At 48.6% G+C, this 25389-nt stretch overlaps 4 protein-coding genes across 4 annotated transcripts; 2 read left to right on the forward strand and 2 right to left on the reverse strand.

Moving 5' to 3' along the window:
• Positions 1 to 6442: 6442 nt before the first annotated feature.
• On the forward strand, positions 6443 to 9001 carry ETH_00020705 (uncharacterized protein; the record flags this gene model as incomplete). The annotated part of the gene is made up of 3 exons (XM_013377689.1): positions 6443 to 7696; positions 7856 to 8428; positions 8594 to 9001. 3 exons carry the CDS (start codon positions 6443 to 6445, stop codon positions 8999 to 9001), a joined length of 2235 nt encoding a protein of 744 aa, XP_013233143.1.
• Positions 9002 to 11443: 2442 nt separating this feature from the next.
• On the forward strand, positions 11444 to 15575 carry ETH_00020710 (uncharacterized protein; the record flags this gene model as incomplete). Its single annotated transcript, XM_013377690.1, has 8 exons — positions 11444 to 11534; positions 11728 to 11882; positions 12054 to 12816; positions 13010 to 13204; positions 13449 to 13517; positions 13748 to 13905; positions 14065 to 14539; positions 14704 to 15575. The coding sequence occupies 8 exons, from the start codon at positions 11444 to 11446 to the stop codon at positions 15573 to 15575; spliced, it is 2778 nt and encodes a 925-aa protein (XP_013233144.1).
• A 536-nt stretch (positions 15576 to 16111) lies between these two features.
• On the reverse strand, positions 16112 to 17260 carry ETH_00020715 (uncharacterized protein; the record flags this gene model as incomplete). The annotated part of the gene is made up of 2 exons (XM_013377691.1): positions 16112 to 16528; positions 16856 to 17260. 2 exons carry the CDS (start codon positions 17258 to 17260, stop codon positions 16112 to 16114), a joined length of 822 nt encoding a protein of 273 aa, XP_013233145.1.
• A 4094-nt stretch (positions 17261 to 21354) lies between these two features.
• Positions 21355 to 23541, reverse strand: ETH_00020720 (alcohol dehydrogenase class III, putative; the record flags this gene model as incomplete). Its single annotated transcript, XM_013377692.1, has 8 exons — positions 21355 to 21502; positions 21681 to 21780; positions 21898 to 22079; positions 22295 to 22386; positions 22616 to 22685; positions 22807 to 22994; positions 23167 to 23301; positions 23461 to 23541. 8 exons carry the CDS (start codon positions 23539 to 23541, stop codon positions 21355 to 21357), a joined length of 996 nt encoding a protein of 331 aa, XP_013233146.1.
• Positions 23542 to 25389: the final 1848 nt, after the last annotated feature.

Below are 25389 nucleotides of genomic sequence, written 5' to 3' on the forward strand. Positions count from 1 at the left end.
TCTGTATACAACATCATTTGTGGCGGTCATCTAATTCCTGGTATCCTCTTTGTATTACGTATGAAGGACACCTCCATTCTTCACACCGGGCACTGATTTGAGAATACGACACTACAAGGCACTGCTGCACATGTTGATTTCTTGGAGGCATATTGTAGCCGCCGTAGCACTAGCAAGCTAAAATGCTTGTGATTTCATCTACAGGGTTTCCGATTGGTGCAGTTTTGGATATTTTTACCGGAACACTACCTATGGACCACGTTAACAACAGTCCTAGCCGCTGATACAGCTACGCAGCTTATTGGGTGTCGCCTAGTCTGTAGGGTAGCGTAGAGCTGAACTATTGAATGAGGTTTCATAAGCCTTTAAATATCATCAGTTGCAGCATAGGTAGAATTTAAGAAGTGTTGGAAGCAATGGGTATGGGAAGGCTACTGCCTAGACAGATGCCCTGGGCATTAGCCTGGAGAAAAAGGATGGGGAGTTGAACCTACGGTGAAATGAAGTGATCCGCTTGCAGCCTCCTTGCAAAACGATACAGACGGCAAAGTGTCTCTTTCGGCAACAGCCCCACTCAACTATACGCTATTTGATTAGTTGTTACTGTCCAAAGAGGCCCAGAAGGCGCTCGCACAAATGCTCGAGCTTCTCAACGAGCACAGGAAGCTGTGTCCCGTCAGAGTACTGGCAGAATGACCCCCTAGCCCGCGGGATCATTCCGTACTGATATCATTGAGCCTACTACCTAGCAACATCGTTATATACCGCATGTCACTGGATCAACTCATCTTCCACAAGCAAGAAATACAGAAGCTGTCATCTAACGGATAGAGAGGCCCGACGTATTCTCCTATATGCGTTCCCACCACCTTGGCTGACAAACGCGATGACAATACTGGTGAGCAGAAAACGCCTGTGGTGGCCAATTATCAAGCTTCAAACCCTCTTGCACCTGCTCCTGATTTTCTCCCCTATCACCCATCCAAACTATTTCAGATATTCTCGGGAGGCCTAAGCATTTTTCCACACTTGACCTCGTGTTAGGCTTTCAACAAGTTCAGCCTTTTGCTCCGTCTTTGGGTAATTTGAGTACAAGGTCATGTTTTACGGTCATAGGCATGCTCTTTCAAGCTAACGCCAATTATTATCCTTAATCTCTTCCGAGACAGGGCGTCCCTGCTTATCTCGTCAACGTCATGATGCACAACCTGGATTTCGCTAGCCACGCCACCCTCCTGCGACGAGTGTTCGGCTTTTTTTTCAATATCAGCTCTACCTCCAGTTTCGCAAGTGCGTGCTTGCAGAATACAAGCTGACCTACCTTGGGATGTACTGTCAGCATTCAAGGCGTCATACCTGTATCCAACAAAGTTCAAGGCATTCATGCTTGGCCAGAGGTGCTGGGTGGCGAAGCACAAGCAAGTCAATTCATCGCTGCTATTGATTACTGTCGTGTGTTTAGGCGGTGCGTCGACTACGCCGGCGTAGTTCGACTCCCTGTCGACCTCACCCAAAAGGGTACATCCTTCCTGTGGAGACAGCAACAAAGCCAAGCTGTGCAGCGTCCCAAGCGACATCTGATTGATTGCACCACACTACAGGTCCCTCACACTATGAAGCCTCTAGAAATGTCTCCTGAGGCTTCCGGTTTTGAGATAGAAGCAGTCGTTTAACAGAAGCACTGGGCAATTAACTTCCTTAACGAGGTCATGATATTCGCTGGGCAAAAGCATTCAATACCACAGCAAAGAACATCTCGCTTTGGTCACCGCCCTTGAAAAATTGCCATACTTACTACGTACCGGATATATGAAAGCGCACAGCGATCGATCGTTAGCCCACTACTCACCCGCAGCAGCTAAACATGTCGAAGCCGCTGCATGCATGCTCGTTGGCTAGACTGTCTCACTGAGTTTTAGCATCTCGCCATCACCAACTTACAAGGCGCACTCAATTAGGTGGCGCATGCCTTGTTCCGCCACCTCCGATATTCTCTTCCACCGGCACTCAGTGATCTTCCTGTGAAGTTAAGGGCTCCTCCTCAGCCGACTTACGCTGGCTAATACCTTTGTATGACTCCTTTGACTTCTACGTTACTTCTACACTGTCACGCCATATAGGTGAGCGAAGGCAAAACTTTTTACATGTTAGTTATGATTCTTTTTATTTGTTCATTTATTTTATACCATTTGTTACACATAGCAATTTCCGTCCGTTTATGTCATGAGTGTATTTACAGTGGTTGGCCCTTATTTTGTCTCCTTTCCCATTCACTTTTTGAACACATGCAAATACGCATCCATTAAATGAGCTTTATAGTTTAACTCAATGTCTGACATCTCTTGAACCAAGATCCGATGTTAGTACTCGTACTCTTGTGTACATAATTTGGTATGGCGGCCTTGATTTGCATCCTGAAGATATGTGAGTGTGTAGCTGCATGGTCACACTCTTTCTCTGCTATGTGAGCGCACGCGTAGCTGCGAAAACAATGCCGTCAGCACAGGTAATGCACGCCCAATTACTTGATGAACATGCTGAGTGTACAACCAGCGAAGGGAAGAAAACATGCTGAACTCAGTGAGGTATGTAGTTGAGCACAGGCTCTAGCAAAGTAAGGGAACAAGCTACTTTACAGGTGAACAGGGACGTCGATCCACGCAGGCATAGGTGACTGGCTACTGTGGAGCATGGGGAGGCGCCATGCGCGCAGGAGCTCAAGGAAACCCGTGAGGTTCTCAACGGCTTCCCACATGGCGCGATCTTCAGGGATGCCCTGCTACTTTGCAAGATACTCAGTGGTGTCGCGTGTATCCCGTTGGTCCCAGGTATACTCGACCTCGAACTGATCAGCGGGGTTTCCGGCGGCGCTGCAGACCGGCAGCCAGCCAACGGCTGCTTCTTTGGCGACTAAATTAGTGTCTTCAGGGCGGTGGTATACAAGCTCAGGTACGTGAAACAGGGTCGCGGTCGTAAATGAGGATCTCAGGGAAACCATGGTTGCGGACGATGCAGTCTTCGAGCAGTTCGAGGATATCAGCTGCTGTGATCGTTTTTCGGTTTGCAAAAAGTGAGCCCCTTCGAACAGAGACATAACAGTGATCCAAATAAAATCGTGTTTCAAAGCTACAAGAGACAGTTCAGGAAGAAACTCTACTCTGACTTGATTCCAGCGGCGGGAAGAAAAAAGTAAGGGTTGAAAAGGGCCCTCGAATTTCTGTGAAAGGGATTTGAAGGCGCAGCAATGCACACAAGATTCTATGAGTGTTGTTGTATGGTCCCACATGCCCCGCCAGTAACAGTATCAGCTGAGAGTGAGGAAGGTTGTTTTCTGCCCTCGATGACCTGGTGTGACATGGCAATGATGAACACAAAACATGTGTGTGAGGAATTCCGGGAACTGCGGCACACAAATCCTTTACATACCGTCGAAACAAAGTCGCAGATTAGGTGACTTATAACAGAAAGCGAGACACCGGCAGCGAATTCCGCACAGGGCAGGCTTGCGAGAATGCTTGGCGGCTGCGATGTGTAGCCCTTAAGAAACCGGACACTTCGTGTAAGCTGAAATATAGAGTTAGGAAAAAGGGAACTCTCGCTGTTGATCGTGAGAGTTGGCCATGGCATTGAGAAATAGTGCAGGTCCGGTGAGGGGGAAGGTTTGTCTTGATGGGGCAAACTCTCTCCGGAGGCGTTGGGTGTCTCATGGTCCTGTGCTGCGTCGCGCATGAGTGTGGTAGATGTCGGAGGGCTTATCTCGGGTGGACGAGGAGCTTTCATGCGTACACCTGCCAGAGCGCAATAGTTCGTTAGGCGCCTCCAGACGTCATTATCTGTTTAGCGCCACCCTCGCGTAGTGACACGTCTTCTCCCAAAAAATAAACTGAACAATGGAAACGAACACGGCGCATGCGATTGTTGAACGGGAAACACTGAGGAAATACCCAAGTTTGTGCCAGATTTAAATAAAACGAATAAGATTAGAAGACAAAAAGGAAGAACTATACCGACATATAGGTACGTTCCCGACATTATATGCATAAAACTTTGTGTACTAGACCAAGCCAGTGTCTACACGCATCACGCTGAGATGTGAATAGTAACAATAACGAATAAGAAAGCATATGAGCATATAGGTACATAAATAACGGGAGAGGCTCCGGTGTCTCACCCTTTGTTTGTGCAAGCTGCTACCCCAGTTCGGATAGGTGCATTAAGATGAGCTCTCATTTCTTGGCAAGAGTCATTGATGTTTTAGCAGAACTGAATTTCAGTTGGACGTTTGGTCTCAAACACTTCAGCACTTTTTTCATTTCCCTTTCACTGCCTTACGGCTGGACCCTAAGAGGCACCTTGCTCTGTAGAAAGTCAGTGTAACTGCCTTTCCGAACAGTGTGAGAACATATTTTCCATCCACGCATATTGAGAGGATTCTACCATTGATTAGATAATTTGTGGTCTGTATATGCGGATCGTAACCCGCTAGTTTGTCGAGGCAAGATGATACCTTTGTGGGGGCGCAAACATGTTATACATCCCTTAAAACGGCTAAATATGCAGTTAGATTGGGGTGCCTATCGTTCGTAACAGCTGAGTCGAACACTGAGCGCCAGTTTGAGGGTGACTGTCGTCTCAAGGTGTTTCGAGCTGCTGTTACGGCCAGATCCAGTCCACGGTAAGCTCTCCAAAGCAAACGTACACCGCACCTCAGCTACAGCAAGATCCATGATCCTTTCATTAGGTCTCTCAAAGATCGCATACTTTTCGTGCATCATCGTTGACCTTACTTTGTTCCATTCTTCATTTACAATTTTATTGCGCAGAGACTTTTGCAGTGCAGAGCGATTCCTGCAGAAATGTGTTCACGTTTTACTTCGTTCTTCGGCCCATAAATAAAACTTCAACTATTGTGCGCTTTTCGCCGGCCATGAGTCCCGGAGAATATCTCCTATTCAGACAGAAGCTGCAGAACAGATTGTCTATCCGTGAGAGGCGCTGCTGTTTGTCCCCTATGAATTGTTTGGAGGCTTCCTGCCACTGGAAACTTCCAGTTCCGTTGCCATCATTTACTTTGTGCTTAAGCCATCTCATAGACCCTTCAGGCTGTATTTTAGTTTCCCCAGCCGCTACATCCGGTCACTGAGTAGTGGCACAACGTGAAGAAACTGGACAGACGGGGTGCAGAAATAAAATCGCGGAATGACAAAACGTGGGTAGTACGCTGTGCTGGATAGTGCTTTTGTACGCAGACGATGAAAACCCACTTAATACAGAAAGAATGTCTTGTTGAAGTTTTGAAGCGTTAACATGTTTGAAGAAATGATGAGATGGGCGGGACGAGCGGCTGCTTGTCTGGGGCATAAAAGTCACCATGATATCGTTGAACTGCATAACTTCTGGTCGATTGCGTGCATCTTTCACTTTATTCAAAGCACTGCTGCGTATCTCTACGTCATGACACTCTAGTATTTCGCTCAGTAAGGTTTGCAGTATATTGTTTACTTATTGTAGCCTTACGGCGATGAAGTTGGAAAAGGACTGCCTAGTCTATAGAGCAGCCGCGGAAAGGAATTCCCATGAAATCTTTTACATACTGTTATAGCAATTAACACACTGAAATGGTGAAGACATAATGTTCAGTTGGGTGCTAGGCTGGCTGCTACGTGGTTAGTCTGTCGACACGACGATACGCTCCTCAGGAACAGCGAAGACCGGAAGAAACATTGTCTACTCTTTTACGGTTTGACTGTGAATATCAAATAACGAGTTTGCCAGCGTTAGATTTCTTGTTGGGTGGGCGCTCGTATAGGCGCTTCCTGTGCGCGCAGCACGCAGCGACACCAGTGGAACAGATTGGTGGTCTGCTCTTTGTAATGCCAGTAGCTGCATGGGATTCCGGTTACAGCACAAGATGGTTTTGAACCTCTTTGTACTACTATGTTTTTTCCTCTATGTGAATATAGGACTAGAGGAAGCAACGAATAGCATCTCTTTACCATAAACCTAAAAGTCTGAGGGCTTCACATCAGCAGGCAGCACACCGCAAACAACTCATCTCTACTTGCTTCTCAGTCTTCTTCGCCGATTTATGTTGATGTCGTACTTTTGGCTCTTTGTAATTTGACCTTTTATTGGATTTAATTCTTGTCAAACGGTGCGTCCGCATTACCGTTGCTGAACTATGGTGGTAATCACCCAGTAGGCATTCATTTCCCAGCTTTTGCTGGAAAATTGTGACCTTGGCACTTTCCTTGTGGTAATGAAGCAGTAGCAGCCTCCTGCACTTCAGGGGAGTCCATCCTGTGCTTTTCCGTCGGGGACATAGTTTTCGACAAACTGACGTTTTTTGTGTTGTGCCTCGGTCGTCAGTGGGAGAATCAGGTTGTGGTGCCCTTCGGTAAACTTGCTCTCAAAAAGGCTTGAGGCGGAAGTTTTTGTTTCAATGGCGTCAGTAATGGATAGACAGAGTCACTCTTCGCCTAAATCTACGGACAGAGATGGGGTAACGGGTTCGGATCACCATGGGCTAGGGGGCAGTTATCTGAAAGCCGAAGGCAATGCTACATCATTGCTTGCTGGAGAAGAGGCGGCCACTCTTAGAGAAGCATGTGGTACCTCAACTACTGCGGACTCGCCTCCAGGATGCTCACCAATGGGGTCAACTCTAGCCACATCTCCAGTTGGGGAAAATGCTCAGCAGAGAGTGGTCCCCATGAGCAGTGTGCCATCCAGTAGTCCTACAGAGACGCCAACTTTGTCTGGTCCTCCGTCACTAGCATCTGCCAGCTGTGTTGGGGATGATATGGCACTTGATGCAGTGGCTGCTGCTGCTGCGACGGTCGCAGTTGAGGCAATGAGCAAATTGCAAGAACCACGAGAAAGCCGCACAGCAGAACTGCTGGAGAATAGTGCTCGGGTGGCTTCCAGCGTTTGGAAGAGTGCGAGAATAACAGCAACTACTGCGGCCGCAGTTACTGCGTCGAGGGTCGCGACGACGGACTTTTCAGCGCTTAGCGAAGCCACCGCGAAGCCTCTACGGGCTGCTGCAGAATACGTAGGTTTGGGCTCTTATCTGGGCTCATGTACTGCAGCAGAGAAAGACAAAAGGGACGGCGAGCATTCAGAGGGAGGTGCTACATTGGCAGTTGAAGACGCTCCTGAACCTGCAGGCAGTGCTGACGGGAGCAGGTTCAGCGGTAACGTCCCTGTCCCAGTGGGTAAGGAGGGTGTAGCGAGCTATGGCTGGTCGCTGGGAAGTTTACGCGTTCCTGTGTTGCCGCTGTGCTTCTGTGCCCCGAATGCCGGACGCGACAAGCCGTTGAGCTGCACTGTGGCGGTAGCCGTAGCCGATGCAGAAACGGAACTAGAGGGCAGCGACGCAGAGGCTGCAGCAGCAGAATACATGACCTCAAATGCTTCTGCGTGTATTGGCATCGTGAATGCTGGTGCTCCTACAGAGGAGCAGGATCGTCCCCAAACTGAGAGCCCTCTTGGGGCTGGCGATATCTCAGACACTCCGGGAACACCTAGGGTAGTGGAAGCTGTTGAGGAACATTCTCTTCATGTTGCCGAAGGTTTTGTGGCAGGGCGGAATAAAAAGAGTCACAGCGGGGACCGCGAAGAAGTTCGCAGCTGCGGAAGCCACGACGACAGAGTTGGTGCTACAAAGGGGTCGCTTCATGGGATGCGAGATAATGTAAGCCAAGAAGTGGGTTCCCAACACAGTGGCCTGAAGACATACATGACACGAATACTGGGGGCTCTAGATTGCGCACTTGAGAAACAGTAGGGCAAACTCACCTATCCTGGGGAGGCTGCAGTTGCTGTGGTTGTTTGTGAATACGGACTGCTGCAGGTGCATGTCGAAGATGTGAACGAGAAACCACCAGAGGTCGCAACAAGGACAGTACCGGACAAACTGCAAGAGGCACAGCACCAAAAGCAGACAGTATGGGCTTCTTTGCGCTCGACTTTGGCAGACTCATCTCGTCGCTCTGTGGAGGTTGCTCAGCAAGTAGCAGGCACGGCTGCCTCCGCTGCCAGCGTGGCAAATAAGGCCCTTGATGCCCTTGTGCTACCTCTTTTCGGTGCATGTATGACACCGCAAGCACGTGCTGACGGTGGCATTTCAGGGTTGGCGGAGTCATCTCCTGAGCAAGCTAGAAGCAGAGTGGATCCTTCCGTCAATCAGCCGCATGTTCAGTCAGGAGGTGAACAGGCACAGTCAGATCAGCCGAGACATGGGGAGTCAGGACCATCATCTTCTGGGCTGCTGAGCGAGCTTCAGAGGCGGCAGCAGGCCCTTGCAGAGGCAGTGCGTGACCGAAGCATAAACTTTGTCCAGCATTCGGTGGCATTGACAGCATCATCGAATTTCTCTGAGGCCCGCTATCACTTGGCGGAGATCGTTGACACAGGTGGTCCTGAGGTACGTACCCTGCAGGCGGAACGCATGAGCTCTCAACATTTGCGGTAGTTAGAGCTCCCACATATACACTGTCGCAGAAGCATGGCGCACTCCTAAGAATACTCTAGTACCAAGAGAATACTAGAGTGCAGCAAAATGGTGCGGTCTTAAATTGCTTTTTGTCAGGTCAGCGGAGTGTGGGCAGGCGTCAAGGTAGGGCTCGGGATCGCGACGTTGGCTTCAGGGCATTTGATTTTGGGGGGTGCGATGGTAGCTGTGGCAACGAGCTCGCTGGGTAGCGCTCTTTTGTGGGGCCGACATCGTCAAGAAGTGTATGAGATAATGCGCGGTGACTACCCAGAGGGTGGTGAGCGGTACCAGTCGTCTGAAGTGTCATACAATGAGGAAGGAGCTGAGGCGGAATCGGGAACGCTTATCAGCGCAAAGAGCAGCGCCACATCACTTCATCAGACTTCAGCACCCACAGCGTCTCGTGTAGCCGACGAGGCAGCATTAGCAGATGATGACAAGTGTCTGACGACAGAGTCGACTGCAGCTTCAGGCTGTGCCATTACAGCGCATCGTGATCAGTAGTTGCACCCTGGAAATGTTGGCGTTGAAAGGGCGTCTGAGGCAGCAGTGAGTCCCACTGCGTCGTGAACGCGCCGAGGACTTGAGGTTCGTAATGGTGGTTGACTCATCGTAGCGCTTTTCGTTTCTGCTTAAGAAGAATGAAAGGCTGCATCTTTTTGCATGGACTACGCCGACTTCGCGGTGGACACGGCGTACTCGAAACACGAGGCACCGAAGGCTCCCATTGGGGAGGCATATATTTATGCTGAAGTCACATACCCCGCTTTCAAAATGATATTACAGTTTATCATACTCGTGGTTCGGAGCTCGCGCAGCATATGACGGAGTTTGTTTCGTTAATGTGCCTTTGGAAAGAGCTGGCCTGTCTCGGTTAAGCGGTCTTTCCCAACGCAATGCTCCAGCAATCAAATGTGAAGAATTAGCTTCGCCGAATCACGTTCTGTTTCTGTATCTGTATTTCTTGCACGAAGCTCGGCAGCCTCCAGAGTTGGGCATAAATGTGGAGTGCGATACAAACTGACTTCTGTGACGTTTCGCATGTTCATCCCCTTAATTCGCAACAGTAACTTGTCGATACCTGTCTTGCATTTGTTTCATCTCATCAGCTGCTACAAAGAAGATTGATGATGATCACGCTAGACTCGCGAGACGCAAGATGAGTTATGTTTGCGGGCGCCACAGATGACTCACATGACGCTGTTGGGTAGAGTATGGGTGTACTTTGTTTTTTCTGTGCGATTTGTGACAGCTTAAGCGTTTTCTGTTTCGTAGACTCTGGCTCTCCCCCAAGATAACCACGTCGCATAGGAACAGCAAGTGCACGGGAGATCTACAGCGTCTCTGAGAGGCCTGCTCAACGGAAACAGCGTTCATTAGCGTATCTGTTCAGTAGTGACAATGGGTATATGAAATGGGGTGAGGACTTGCATTTAGATTAGGGTGGTCTACTTCAAATGGGCGGGAAGAGCCTCCTGTGTCTGGTAGGGGGATGTCGGTACAGCCCAGTTGAGAAGCCCCACAGTGAAGCGGAACAACGTAGAACAACTAGGGAATGGGGAGTTACGGCTTTAGGGGATACAATGGTTCCTGCAGACCCAGTTCCATCCCGGTCAAATTACGCTTTCAGGTACCTTTAGAGAGCTACAGGTGTACGGGGAACCCCAGTGCCTATTGTAGGACCAGCATGAGACGTGCGTGATGCAAGTGGAGTAACATCTGCAAGCTATCGGAAACGTGTATGGCGGACGTGAAACATAAGTTTATCGGATACGTACGCAGGGCGCATCCACCAGCTTAAGGGTTTTATCCGCCGGGAGTATACGTGTTTGTGTCTGTGAAGCGAGCAGGCGGCACCACTCAGGATAAATCAGCAAAATTGAACATATATATAAGCCCACTCAAAATAGTGTGCACTCTGCATAACCCTGTTTAAACGGGAGAAAGCTTGCTGTAACACTCAGCGCAGCACGCCATCGGACCAGCTCGCCATTGTTTGACGGAGGCTTTTTTAAATTCAATTGAATTCAACTTAGATACATATATCATGAGGAAAACATAATTTGACGAAGAGTATTGGATTACACTGGTGGGAAGCTGTCAAGCGTTTTGCCGCGTGAAGGCAACTGGCGGGAGCGGGCACCGGCGCGGACCGAGACCGGACCACCGCCGGTTACGCCATCGAAAAGACAAGCCTTCCAGAAGCGCATCCTTGGGCCTCATCAGCGCATATATTTTTGGGGAAAGAGTAAAATTGTAAGAAAATTTGCATCCTTTCACGTGTGATAGGGTCCGACACATAGCATGACGAGGCGAGGGAAGGCAGTGGCCTGGCAATGCCCGTAATGGCAGTGCTCTGTTCCCCTCGTTCTGCTGGTGACACTTCGCCAGTGGCCAGATCTACGCTCTCAACATTTTTCTGAAATTATACGGATATCATCTCGGAGACCTCCGTTTAGGCGCTTTCAGAGTTTTAGGCCTTGCAACTCAATGCGTGAACCGCGACTGATTCCGCTGCGATGCACAAAGATTGTCCCCACACTCAAGTGGTGTTCAAATCAACTTCACTGAGGTGAAATAACCACTGGAAACTATTGTGATGCCCATGTCGTAGTCGCTGTTGCTCGTCATGCTTTTCAAGGCAGCCCATGGTACTTCAGTCAACGAAACCATTCTGTTGGGTGAAATCGATTAGAATACTCATTCTGTTCCAATGAAAAGATGTATATGGTCCAATTGTGCTGTATACATATCAGCTAAGAGAAACAGCTTCCCAAGTCGTCCCTGTAGAATAGGCCACCTGGCCTATGTGGCCAGAAGCCGTCCCTGCCACTACAACCGTGTTCAAGTGCAGACACACAATTCCCTAAAGCTCTGCCCTTGCACAAAAAAGGGATGTGGCCTCGAATTTGGAGCAAAGCCCTGCAGCTTTTTCTACCAGCAAGCATGATTGGGCTGTACTTGCACGTGCAATACGTAGCAATTTGCTTATCACTGCTGTCAGCAGCATCGTGTTCTCCGAGAACAGACTTCAATGGTAAGCCAACCACGTAGAGGTTTCATGAGAACTGCCGTATAGCTATATATATATGTTTTGGACGGCTTTCAGGTGGCTCTGCTGCAGCAGAACGAGCCAACAATGCACTCTTTGCCAAGTTGAAAGTAATCGAGAAATTTTAGGTTAAATAATCATCCTGCACTTCCTTCCTATTCGAATTATTCCTGTACAGAAAATTCTGGACTGCAACCCCCTTCGGACTGCTACAGGAACATACAGGCGTGCACAAGAGGTCTCGCGCGCGATGCGGACTACCAGCGAAGCCGAGTGCGGCTGATAGCAAATGCCACCCGCCATAGGCTTGATCCACCGTGGGGACTTTTGCAGGTGCATCTTGCAGTAGGTGACTTGGAAGCGCTTGTCTAGCTGCTTGCATGAAACTGCGTGAGAAGGCTGCTCCGCCAGCTGGCACCTTTCCTTTTGTGTTTGTATTATAGTCTGTAAGACAATATAGGCTTAACTTTGATACTGTCATTTTTTGTGACTATTGATTTGTAGCTCGCAGCAAACCTGCCTAGACGGAAAAAGCAGGTTCTTACAGAAGCTGAAAAACAAGCACGGAAATTGGCGGAAGCACGCCGAGCCAATCAGCGGAGGGGTGCAGGATCCCCGCATTCGAATTCCTCAATATCTGAGAGTGAAGATGGAGAATGGAACGAGCCCAGGAGTGGTTATGCATCGACGCCTCCACACGAAGCCCTACCAGATGACCGCAATAGGCCACCGCCACTGTTCGGTGCCATAAACCCAAAAAGCCAGAAACAAGGAGTCTCAAAAGCTTCTTATGAACAACCGTATTCCTCTCAGTTACAATCCGTTCTCGGTCAGGTTCACGATGCTGAGCTCTCAGATGATGAATCTACTGCGCAAAACCCAAGCCATGAAGGAGTTCCAGATACCTCGCAAGCACAGGCTTCAGCAGAAGCGCCAAGCAATAGTTCCACCTTCACGGCAACAATGAGCAACAATAAGCTATCAGATGGTAGCAGCACATCTTTGTCAAAACCCCATCTTGGTCTCTCAGGTGCTGGAGGATATGATAACAGCAGCTCCACAAATGCATCCGATAGCTACGGAGGGGCTAACGCCATCTATAACACGAATTCAGCAAACTCAGCTATCAGTGAGGAAAATGGCTCAGCCCATGGAGATAACATGACTGGATTGCCACGAGATGGGCAACAACATGAAGTTTCAGGGGAGGCGAAGCCTTCATTAGCTAATTTGGTCATGAGAGGTATTGGAGGCGGTGAGTATCACGGTGCTTAGGCATCTTTTTCTGCAGACTGTTGTGCTTTAAACTTAGTGAGAGCCCAAATGTTAAGCGTTTTAGCCTGAATGAGATTTTTTAATGCCAAGGCACCGCCGTGTGCCCTTTGTCTTTGGTTAGGCTACAAAGACAGCTCACTGAATCATGGCTTGATCTGTGCTCCTCTTGCCATATTCTCTTTTAGAGTTGTTGGATTGCATTGAACTTCCCCTTGGTTATCAAGAAATAGACTCCCAGGTAGACGAGTTTTGCAAGAGGCTCAAGAAGAAAGACACTCGGTATCCTAATCATCCGTCGCAAACAGCCTGTCGGAAGGCGGCAAAGCATGTAGGCACTCAGATTCGGCGCGTTTACCAAGAGTGCAAAGCGGGAATGTACAGTAAGCGAGTTAGTTGAGTTACATGGCTCCAAGATTCGTGACCTTTTGAAGTGCCACAGACAGTCCGCTAGCGAAACTTCTGCTATGCACTGCAGCTGGTTACCTCAGAAACGCAGCCTTCTACCAAAGTTAAGATGTTACAGCACTTATGGTAACATTTGAGGTGGAGACCGCCGATGTTGCTGCTGCTGCCGTCGTTCGGGCCAGAAATAGGTTTCACGATAGCGGAACTTGTTTCTTGCAGAATGCCTTAAATCATTGTGGCTGACTCCAGTGCTGCCAGGAATTACTAAGTTGAGAAGCCTGATGGGAAGTAAGTCTTACTACGCAAAGATTGAAGGGCAGAGAATACATGTCAGGCATTTTAAGCATCCAAACAGTCTGTAACCAAGAACAGGGCATTATGACAAACATTGAGAGTCTAAAGAACGTTGTTTTGGAAAGCAGGCGATGCATTTCGCTGCGTAGCGTGATCAAGCCTCCACAGTAGCTCTTCCGAATGCGGTGAAAATGGTAAGACTGAGGCTTGTTCTTTCTGCGCAGTACCTCAGTTGGGGGATCTCAACCTTACTGCAAAATTTATAAAAGACGCAATTGAGTCTCCCCAGGCTGGTCATGTGTGGAAGTATCCTGATGTGGAGTCAAATTCTTGCATTTTTGAGCATCAATATGAAACTTTGCTGGGGGACGAAAAACGAAAAGTAACTAAAAGGCTTCCTCATGACGAAGGATTGAGGCGAAAGAAAATCGTGAGCCGCATCTCTTTCTAAAAGCATCAGGCTGCTGCGCATCATCCTTGTAGAAAGACAAGAACAAGTGCCATTTCAACGGGTCTCACAGTTCTGCTTTTCTTTGCGCAGTTAGGAACCCTGGAGCTCTTGCTGCTTCTCTCACAGCGGCACCTGGTAGAGACAACCATTGTAGGATTTCTTATGAGTCTATTTCGTATGGACAGATGTAAGCAACAATTCAAGAAAAACCCACGGTATTCAGCTCCCGACGGTTCCACCGTTGACTCAAGGGGTCTTTTCCAGGCGTTGTTGGCAAATGTTGTGAGTGACGCATTTGTTGTGGATCCAAAACAGTGTGGCACAGACGAGGTCCTGAAAACTGGCACGAAGACTAATGTTCTGTGTGAACACGTGGGTCATGGTGTGAAGCTGAGGAGCGTTGTGAAACCTATCCTGCAACTGGTAGCAAAAGATGAGCTTGAAGAGGCCCTGGCAAAAGCAGCGAACTTCGCTGGCGATTTTCAGGCAGCGGAGGTGGACTGGAAGGACTTTGAAGCCACTCAAGCGATTGCTAAAGTGCATGCTGCAATGTCTGTTTCCTTGCGTGAGTTTGCCATCCTTCGCAGTTCAATATTCCGCGCATTGTTTTGTCTTGCGACTAAAATGCATGCCTCACAAGAGGCAACTATTCAATATCGCAGTCTGTGGCCCCTAGCCTCTGAGAGCGTTTCGCATGTCGCAGTCACTTCATCTGACCGCTGTTCGCAGACTTTGCGATATCATCGTGGAAAGGGAAGCTCACAGCTTGGCTGGGCGCAAGGAAGTTGCTATCTCCATTGCTTCGCAAAGTTTTCGGCGAAATAGCCACGTCACTCTTCGAGCTCAATGGCGAGGCGAGAGACTTCGGAATGGTTATCAGTAGCGTCGAGAGGGAGCAGGACGTCAGCAGTGCAGCTCTGTTGAAGTACGCAGAAATGGAGGTGACGCAATTAGCGGCTGAAGCTCGATTCTATTGTCAAACGGGCTACAAGGGACTTGGCAATGCAGTTCGAAGTGCACTGAAGACAGCCACGGACAGTTTTGCACGCATGAAATCCACTGAGAACAGAAGAGAGGGACGTGAAGGGACTGGTATGTCCCGTCCCCCAAGCTTTTTTGAGGTGTATGCTTCATGGAACCTTGCTGAAAACACATCTGTGTACCCAAGAAGAGCACCTGGACTGGGTGCAAGGGTACAGTATCCTCCTTCATTCGTCTGGTTATCATCCCACTGGGAAAAGGACGGCTCCGCATTAGCTGCAGCTGGCGCTTCAACAAAGAAAAAGGTCAAAAAAGTCGTTAAAAGAGTCACAACAAAGGTCAAAGAATATTTCGCAGACTCCAAATTACTTAAAAAGCGATGGTGGGGCGTTCTTCCTGATACTTTGCGGAGGCTGAAGAACGGGGACACATCGGCGATGTCTGGAGCTATTCTACTGGCAGTTCTATTCTTTGTGTTCAGCCTTTCCTTTTCTGTAGTTGCTTCTGTGGCGATTCAACTAATCGGGGCCTTATGCGTACTGGCAGTTGTGCTCATGTTGCTCGATATGTTTCAGTCTGATGCGTCACCTCAGGTATCTGCTGTGTCCGACGCCCCATGACTTGCAAAGGCATGCCAGCAGATACGCAGTTGTGTAGCTTGTTGCGGCAAGTGCAAATTATCCATGCACTTTTGCGCTAGTTTAGCTGGCACTGCATTGAGAACTGGCCGCATGTCGACGTTCTAACCGTAGCAGTCTACGGGGCTGCAAGCGTGCAGTGCTGTTCCTGGCCGTTTCTGTGCACTCTCTCAACGGTGTTGCCCACTGACCCGATGTGGGTCAGCGTTTGTAACCACCCAGCTTACTGATGCTGCAATGTACTGCAGAGGAACCTCACCACAAAGAGCTGAACAGTTGGGCGGCGCCCCCACACGACTTTTGGGAAGACGCTGACATTCTGGTGTCCTCAGTGGTGGTCTTAATAGTCTTGAGAAGCGCTTGCTTCCTTGCCCTTTCAGTTACGACCAAACTTGATAAGAGATGAAACTTCTGAATACCTGCTCAGTCAGACGGCTGGAAGTCTTAATGGTACCTCACCGTTAGCAGATGGACGCTTAAATCTTTGAGTTGCCTAATGCACAAACTCCCACTGCCCTTTATCCTTCTACGCTCCACGCATCACAGTCTCCTTGATGCTCTTGTGAAGAGAGTTTTTGTGAAGATGCATCTTGGCACTCTCTGTCCGTTGGAGATAAATCCCTAGGCTTTATTCTTGCTTCTCCCGGTCTGCCGAAGGCTTTGCAGCAAGCGGTAGCTGCATGGCTTTCTACACTGCCAGCGTTGAGACGCGGAACACACCTGCTCGGCCCTCTACCATAAGCAGGCTTTGAGGTCTTCTCCTTCTCGCCAAATGAAGCGAAATTTCTCTGTCCATCTCTATGCGCCTTCCATAGGAGAGATGTCCCGAGGGAACCCGCAGCGAGCGCCACCATGAAGCTACCGACCACGAGGTTGCCCGATACCACAGAAGCAACTCCCACTCCAACCTTCACCGTAGACCAAGCGCAGCCCAACTGCAGATCCAATCAGCAAAATTTGCGCATCAGATAGAGTAGAAGATTTATGTAAAACGATCTGGAGATGGAAAAGAAAGCCTTCGGGTCAGCAAATTCTTAAAAATTAACACTAGTGATAGAGGTGGCTGGCATAAAGCAGGGAAATGCATTGTCAAAAAGACGTGAATTCGGTGCGTAGGGTTTGCGCAAGGTAGAGAAAACAAAAAAGCCTTATGGAGATAGCTTGCGGGATTCAGCGCAACAGTACTATGCCGTCGTCCTACCTCCGGCCTAAACTTCGGTGGCCCGAGTTATGTTGTGTAAAGTTTGTTTTGCTCTCCTCACCTCAGGCCCGCTTAGTTGGACGATTTCGTTTATATGATGCTGCAGCTCGGCAAAAGTTTTGGCAGAAGTGACGCCTACTGAGTGCTTGGCGAGCTCACGGCTGACTGCTTGCACGTCTTCCGCAACCGCTCCCTGCACCTGTTTGAGGCAGTCAAGAAATTCTCTTAAGGTGTCGTCAACACCGTTCACATTCTCTTCAGCTGCTTTATGCAATTCATCAAGCGCTCCGTCCAACTGGCATAAGTCGGGATAGAAACTCTTTTCTGTTGAGTTTGCCTTGGCAGCTTCATCATCCCACACATCTGACTGGGGCTCAACTGCATTGTCTAGTCCCAGATTTTTGTTCTCTGAAGCATCTTTCGCCGCAGTTACTGCAGAAAACTTCGATGGGCAGGCTGCCCTCATGTAGCGACTGACAATCCGGCAGCGGAGGACCTCGCATTGTTTTGCATCGTTGCGCTGTTCAGAGAAGTTGCTCGGTTGGTCTTCAGCCGGGCAACGGCGACGAGGAATATATCGTGACACATTGACACATTTCGATATCATTGCAGGGGGAGCGTCAAGCAAGATAACGTGGTGATGCGGCCTTGTTAGTCTGCTGCCCGCCGACTAAGGGCACTACTAGCACCACCACTGTGCTGCAAAGGCTCGCAAAAAGCTGGCCCAGTTCTGGCCGCAGATCCTGTGAGTCTGCGTAAACTGAGAGGCTTGAAAAATGGTGTGCGCGGAACACATTCAACAGTGACGAGTACAACAAGCCTATGAAGACTTTTGAACCCTTCGGCCTGTTAAGCATTGACTCGACTGATGTCACTGCCTTCTTCTTCAGATTTCCAGAAAGTTAGACAAATTGCCAGGAGAAACAGAATTGCACAAAAGTGTGATTGGCGCTAACCGCAGCATTTACATTCCAGCAGACTCGAGAAACACATAGCCTTCCGCCTTGTGTATGGTGCTACGCGTGCCTTTCCTGCTTCCACAAGTCGCCTCCCACAAAAAATGAGCAATTGAAAATCCTACTGTCCAATGTTGTGGGCTGTGAGGATTGTTGGGAATGTAGGAGAGAGCAGCATGGATACGGGCTGCAGGCCCTCGGCTCCGCTGTTGGCGTGTGACAGCAAACGGTTGGGTTTGAAATGAGAACACAAATTCACGTTCATAGTCTCAACATCAGTTCAGTATATAAAGCGTTCAAATGTGTCAACATAGCGCTATTTAGAGGCAAATATTATGCATGCTGATCCTTGACGGGCTACGTACTACAGTTACAGCGAGGTAAGCTGATACCGATACTACGCGTTCCTACGCGTTCCCACGTGCTCACTGTCAAGAAAACGAGCATTACAAATGCCTTCAGGATACAAATTCATCACTTTCAAAGGGGAAAATGTTTCAATGAATGTGCAAGTAAGTGGACTAATAGTGTCATTCTGAATTTGTCCAGCAGTGGCATGCTGGTGGCCCACAGCCTCAAAGTTGCTCGGTTAGATTACTTGAAAGTATCTCGTACTGTTTCACTGTTATGGCAGGATTTAGTTATCGATATAGGAGGCGACACTAGTATGAAGAGGGCCCGCACTTTCCGTCTGCTACTAAGTAAAATTGCTCCCGTGGTAATAACACTTGAGTCCTGCGCTAGAAACGCGCAGGACCCAAGTCAAGTGGTACTGATAGTTAGAACTCATTGAAATCTGTAGCTACGACTTATCGCATGAAACAATTGTTAAACAAGAGAAAAAATATATCAGCTTGGAGCTAATACAGTTCCAGTGTGTTTTTCCTATTTGTTGCCCGGCGTTTAGTGGCGAAGGCTGAGTACCTGGGCCACGACTCCCGCTATACTGAAGAACTCTGCAGTATTAAATCTTCCATTAATCGGGTTTAGGCCACCGGACTCCTGATACCTACCGCAGATGCTGCAAAGGTACATTGCTACACAGCGAAGTGCCTCCCGTCGACGGACTTCCCTAGAGGGACTTCTCATCCCATTTGCCCATGTCGGTAATTATTTTTGTCAAAAGCTGCTACTTGCTCACTCAACAAATCATCTTAGGCACCGTTTCCCTTGTGTATCAGGGCTCCTTGGCCCTTAGGACTCTACTGTCCTTAACCACCGCAGTTTCGTTGCAGTTAGTGCGATTTTTACCCACCCCTCAATACGCTGCAGGACGGGCCTTATGCTGGAAATGTGCTTTAACTACTACTAGAAAGTCCATTTGTAGGGGATTAATAGCTTTTGATAGCCATCATGCGCTCCACGTACAGCTCACAATGGACTTAGAGAGCCGACTGGTCAGTCTCTGGTAGCTTGGCTCCTTCAGATACACATGTGGCGGCCGATGTGCTAATATGCTGCTACTCTACCACTAATCGCATGAACCTAGGCTTATTCCACCCTGCAACATTGAAATACTGTCATTTTGCAGTGTAGTGCGGCCCTCTCTTTTCTCAACGTCACGCGGAGAACCATGTTGGACTTCAAGACAGCTTTAGTGATCTGCTTTTTAGTGGCAACGCCACTTCATCGCTCAAAGGCTAACTAGCATCCCCAAAACACAGTCTTCTCTCGAGATGCAGGGTTCCCAGAAGATTGGATTTTCCCGTGAATGTACAATTTTTTCGATCAAGAAATAAATCGGAGCTAACATGAAGGGAATCGTAATCTTCGCAACATGTAAACACCTTAAAAATTATAATTCCAAGTGCACTGCCCCACTGCGCTTTGCTAATAATTTTTTCGTCAGATCTACGCCAGGTATGGAATTTCAATCGAGAAAACAAACCAGTGCTATTACAGAACATCCACCTGCTGAAACGGCTACATGGATACCACAGTTTTAACGTTGTGAGGGGGACTACGTTCCCAAAGCATCTTTGACTTTTTCCTAGAAAGTGTCAGCGCAAAGTAGAGTGCCACAAGCTGCCAGTATGAACCAGCTTGCGTTGGTGTAGGAAGCATGAACGAACATGGCTATTCCCGTTGAATGCAGCGGATACAGCACGTAGCCTTGCGTGAAGCACATTTGAGTCGTTCTTATCAACAGAATGTAAACGACGCTCTAGCGTCGATTGGCCGACTTCCATCTTGAAAAACCCGGCACTGACCGGCCCAAATGCGGCATATCTGTGTAATTCAATGTATTGAACAATAGCGCATCTCTTAATTTGAACCTTTTGAATATGAAAGCATCTTTCCACGTGAATGCGTTGGCTATTGAAGCACCACCTTCCATGAATGTGTAGCTGTCATTAGCGCTACTCTATGAGATCATTCTTGCAACTGCACGATAGGTTTCTTCTCTGCTTTACAATTTCTCTTACCGCTTCGCGATTTTCAAACAGTCCGGGAGGCCAGTAATTTGACATGCTTGTGCATTGCGGCCAATTGCGAGGCGGCGGTTAGGAATTTCACTTTTCCAGAAGCTAGCCACGCCACTTGAGTCGGAAACTCACGAAAGCGCTAGCACGCCGTAACACCAAGCAAAGGCTCAGCCAACTAGCGAATTGATCTCAGGGAAGAAGTTCCAGGGCGAGAATGCACCGTGGTAAAGTGCCAGCTGGATGCTGTACGAAGCGTCGAGTAGGCGATAGAACCATCCTTGTGTTCCGCTAATCATCGAGCTCGTGGATGGAGCCTTATGGTAGCCCACTTTCAATGTCTCAAAGAGCCTGGTAAGGCCTACCCACAATAGGTCAAGATGCGGCTACGAAGGGGAGAGACTGAGTAGCTTCCTGCCAACGTAGTCTCGTGAGAAGACGTATGAGTTCCCGATATTTCTTTCCACTTGTAGTTAGCGAGCCCTTGCTGTCACTAGAGGGGAAATTTCACCAGCATATAGAGGCGACGCCGAGTATCGCTATGTCTTTACTCAATTTGTCAGTTCTACTGCCCGCTTCTTTTAGTGCATGCGTAGCCTGTACAAGCAAGCGCATTTACCATACCGGCATTCAACTGTGAGACCGAAAAGTATACCACGACTTAACGTTGCTCCATTTTTAAACAGTAGGCCATTACGTTGCTCACATGGATACTCCTCTTGAAGATCGCAGTCCTCTTGAACGCAGATGACACAGCGTATGCATTCAGTTTTCTTCAACAAATCAAAAGCTTCGTTGATCTGCGTAAAGTGCATGCTGTGGGTACAGTACTTATCCAACCTACAGAGGAGAGCAATTCACCCCATAAGGTGCCGAAATACAGAAGAAATTCTGAATTGCAAGATGCTCACTAGATGAGCATAGAAGCAGCAGCGACAAAACAAAGGGCCGCACTCTCGCTACAGCTTGCCAGCAAAATAGAAAGAGTAATACAAGAAATAAGGATTGGTGTGTATGTGGCTGTATGACAGCACAAATGCAGGCAGCACGATCAAGACCCACGACAGGAGGAAGTCAATGCCCGACAACAGAATCAACAATAACAACAGCAACGAAAGCCTCGGGGTTCGCGCTGGACGCTGGGGACTGGCGACTACCAGTGAAAATGCTTGTGTCAATGTTTACTGGAGCTCTCCGCTGATAACTCTCTCAGCAAGCTTTGGTATATCCTCTCTCGATCTCCAGCCACCAAAGACAGAGCCCTTTAGTTGTCGTCCCACGATAAAATGATACGGCCTTGTGCTAATCTCCTTCCCGGCCTCGCCAATTCTACAGCACCCAAAAAGGCTAGTCAGTGGAAGAGCACCTTTGTTGTCCCGTCCATGCTTGCTTGCTTGAAAATGCATTTTTGCATCTACACGTGTTTCATGTTCTCTAGCTTCAATCAAAATTTTGTAGACGGCATTCAAAAGATGTTAAGGATTATATAATTAGTGCGAGCCCTCACCCAACGATAACTGCGAGTCCCCATCCCTTGCAAGTTGATTCTACCGCGTTGCGCATTACAGTTGTGTTGCCAGTGCACTCAAAAGCATAGTCCACCCCGCCTGCAGTGAGCCGGGCGCGCATATGCCATGCAACTACGGAAAAAGTTTGTCTCAACCACTATTGTCTGTGGCTTTGCCACCTGGGTTCTTTGTGTTTGGTATTGACGCTGAGCTCACCATCTGTCATCTCAATAATGACCTCTTGGATGGGCTTGTCGTATTTTTTCGGGTTGAGGAAATGGGTTCCTCCAAACTGTTTTGCGACTTCCAGTTTATGGTCGTTGATATCCACACATATTATTTCTTTGGCGCCAGACAGATACGCCCCCTCTACGCACGCCAGTCCAACGCATCCGAGCCTGCACGCCGCAGGTCACTCGTGTCTAGTTTCATTCATGCAGCGCTTCGAAAGTGAAAAGACAGTATTACAGGATTAGTAGCAAAGGACGGACCATTTTGTGCACTAAACATCCGTCAGCTCTACGCCCCAAGAGAACGCTGCATTCGATCTTGGTGTCTTAAGCACTGCTATTGGGCGATAACGCGTTCACAATATTACAATTTGGGCAATTACCCGAAAACAGCAACTGCCGAGCCTTTTTCGACCTTTCCTGTGTTCATCGCGGCGCCCATGCCGGTTGCCACTCCACATCCCAGGAGGGACATCTGTTACACAAAGGAGGATAAACGCGAGATATCCTGCGCCTCCGCAGATCTGTGCATTCAGGTCTTGGGCTTCACACTTCATGGTGTCAGAGCTTAGGCGCCATACTGCATGAGATAGAGAGATTTTGCTGGGTAAGCCTCTTTAGCCGGATGCACAGCTTAGTCACGAACAGGGCAACATCACCTCGTCGCTAGTCTCTTTCCTCCGGCCAGGAGCCGATTGACTTACACGGCTCATGGGGCTTTCCGGAGGAATTACCGCCACACATTCTTGGGGAACGACTGTGTACTGCGAAAAACTGGACACCTCAAGGACACAGCAGGAAGAGCAATCACGATGAGCCGCATGTGAGTTCAACTGCACGATAGATGCTATTAGAGATCCAGCGGCTATGAAACTACAAAGGTGGTGTAGCTAACCTGGAAGTTCCCATGAAATGGTGAATCGGCCGCCCATCTTTCGTAGTAAAGCGCGAAGTATTGTCGAGTGGCATTACACCTTTCACAAAAGCCTCGAGGAACTTCCCACACATGTTTGTTCTGTGGCACTCGTATCCGCGGCACGTTCTGCATTTTCTGGCCTTCCTGTCCTCAGGGAAGCACTGAGGCTGCACAGTTGTTTGGCACAAAAGTAGCAACACTCATTACTTCCACCTGCACGTTCCGTGCTGCTGCGTTTGCCTCAGATAAGATGGTACTTGATGGTAAGATTAAGGCTAGGGCTTGGTAATTCTTGTAAACTTTGTTGTTGCTCTGTGGAGCATCTCAGCAACTGCTCACCTCCCAGAGCGGAATAACCTTATCCCCAGGCTTGCAGGTAGTCACACCTTCTCCGATAGATTCCACCTCTCCACATGACTCGTGACCCAGAATGCACGGGTACACCCCAGTGGGATCTGCGCCTCGTTGAGTGATCTGGACTCAAAGCACATTTTCCGATGGGCAAAGGAAATCAGTTATGCCAGACCTGCCAGACCATAGAGACATCTGTTGCAAACGACGTAGAGCCCCTACCCGTAAAAGCAAACTACAATAAGTCTGTGAATTCAAAATAGAAAGTGCACTAACGCTCACCTCATCAGTGTGGCATGGACACGCGTAAAGAATTCTAATGCGGACTTCGCCTTTCTTGGGAGGAGCTACATTCACCTCCATAATCTGTACCAGGGCAGATCAACATTGCCACACAGCGTCCATTAGGTCTATATGGTCGTCAGTAGTTCAGTGTCTTGAGAATTTCGTGGCGGCTCTCAAAGAATGCAGTGTGTGGTCCCCAACCACTGTGAGGAATGCCTATAGTTCGGCCTGTAGAGCTGAAATATCTGCAAAAATTTGCCCGATTCTGTTGTTCTCGCATTAATTCTACTTTCACAGGGATTCCTTACTTCAAACGGCTGTCCCGGAGCCATTATAACCGCCGCCTTGCAGACGATCGTTTGTGGAAGGTCACTCATTTTCAATTCAAACCTAACGCCTTGTCCAGCAATGTGTATTTCAGCAAAATGAGTGGACTAAAAATGCTTATCTATCCCGCTACGTTGCAGTAAGGAGTTTCATCCGAAGACAAGAGCGCTGCGGAGTAGCCATGCTACACAAGAGGAGAGCTGGGCTGCTAGTAACGGTAGTAACCCCACGTACAGTGGACATCAAGAGTTCCATCCAGTTTCCTGTCTGTCGATTTCTTTTGGCACGAACCAGCCAATGTGTTTCTTGCTTTGTACAAATTAATTTTGTACTAACATACTGCTGGCCACATTATAAAGGCTGTCAGAGTGGCCTGCCGTGTCCGTCAGCGCCACCTACCCTTTATTTCGCCAGCTTAACTGCTACGTTGCAGTCTCTATTTTGCTTTCTCCTTTGCTTTAACTTAAATGATACGTGCTAAAAGCTGATCTATTTGTGGATAGTGCATAGCAGCCGTTTAGGTTCAATAGACTTGAATACAAGCTGGTAATTCAAAAACTACGGCGCCTGCCCGCCCCACAAACAGTAATACATTCCATCCACAAGCGATGCATAGACTCAGAGCACTAAGATCTATTTTCAGTAAATTTGATCTGTTTAACGCCAAAGCCTCTTTCCGCCTGCGGGAAGCCCCGAAAGGTCAGCTACAGGCCACGATCTGGCCGTTCTCCTTGGCGGGTTGAATTTGACGACAGTAAACACTATAAAAGCTGTTCCTGCTTATTTCAGTTGGGAAAGCTGATGTGTACACGCGAACTGACGGCCGTAAATGCGGAAGGGTGCGCTAGTGCTCCACGACCCATCAAGCCCTGGCACTGCTCTGTATAGGTGTTCGAACACGAACGAGGAAGCGATGCGCATGGGTGGGGACAAGTTGTCTAGTTTAACACCAAGGACTCCTCAACGCAGTGTAAAACCACTCAGACTCCCCTTTTTGTACTTCGTTGGGCGCATTAGCCCTCCGAAATTCCGGTAGTGGATTTTTGTCTGCCTTGCAGCAATTTCTCTAGTTTGTCTGCTTGCAGCAATCTTTGAGCATCACCTAGAAGAGCTTGCCTCTTCTCTTCGAGCGAAACAAAAATTTTAGTCCACGCTTTATTTTGTCTGTTGTCTGTTCGAGGTGCTAGTGAACATCGGGACACAGCATATGGTGGCCCAATCTGAACACAAGGTGTGTTCAAAAGCTGCATAAAATGTGCCTTCTGTGGTGTTCAATGAATGTTCCGTGGGAGTTGGGATGCTCAGATAGTGCATGGAGAAGTGTCTGCTTTGCTATTCAGTGAATGCTTCGTGGGAGTTGGTTCTGAGGAACGCGCCGCACACCCCAAGCCCGCTTGTTCCATTGCCTCACTGAACAATCTAGACCGACTTCTGCTGTTCCTTAGTGTCGCAACTTTCTTCACTTGCCTTCGGCAGTCCACTATCGCAACATGCTCTTCATTATTCCTCCGCGGTCTGTGCCGCACCTACTGCCTTGTGGCTCCCTCATGCAGTTCTACACTGCAGTTCATTAGCAAGGAGTACGAAACCTTCATGTTA

Source organism: Eimeria tenella, genomic scaffold, assembly GCF_000499545.2.
Source record: "Eimeria tenella Houghton genomic scaffold, Eth_scaff6, whole genome shotgun sequence".
In the NCBI taxonomy this organism is placed as follows: domain Eukaryota; phylum Apicomplexa; class Conoidasida; order Eucoccidiorida; family Eimeriidae; genus Eimeria; species Eimeria tenella.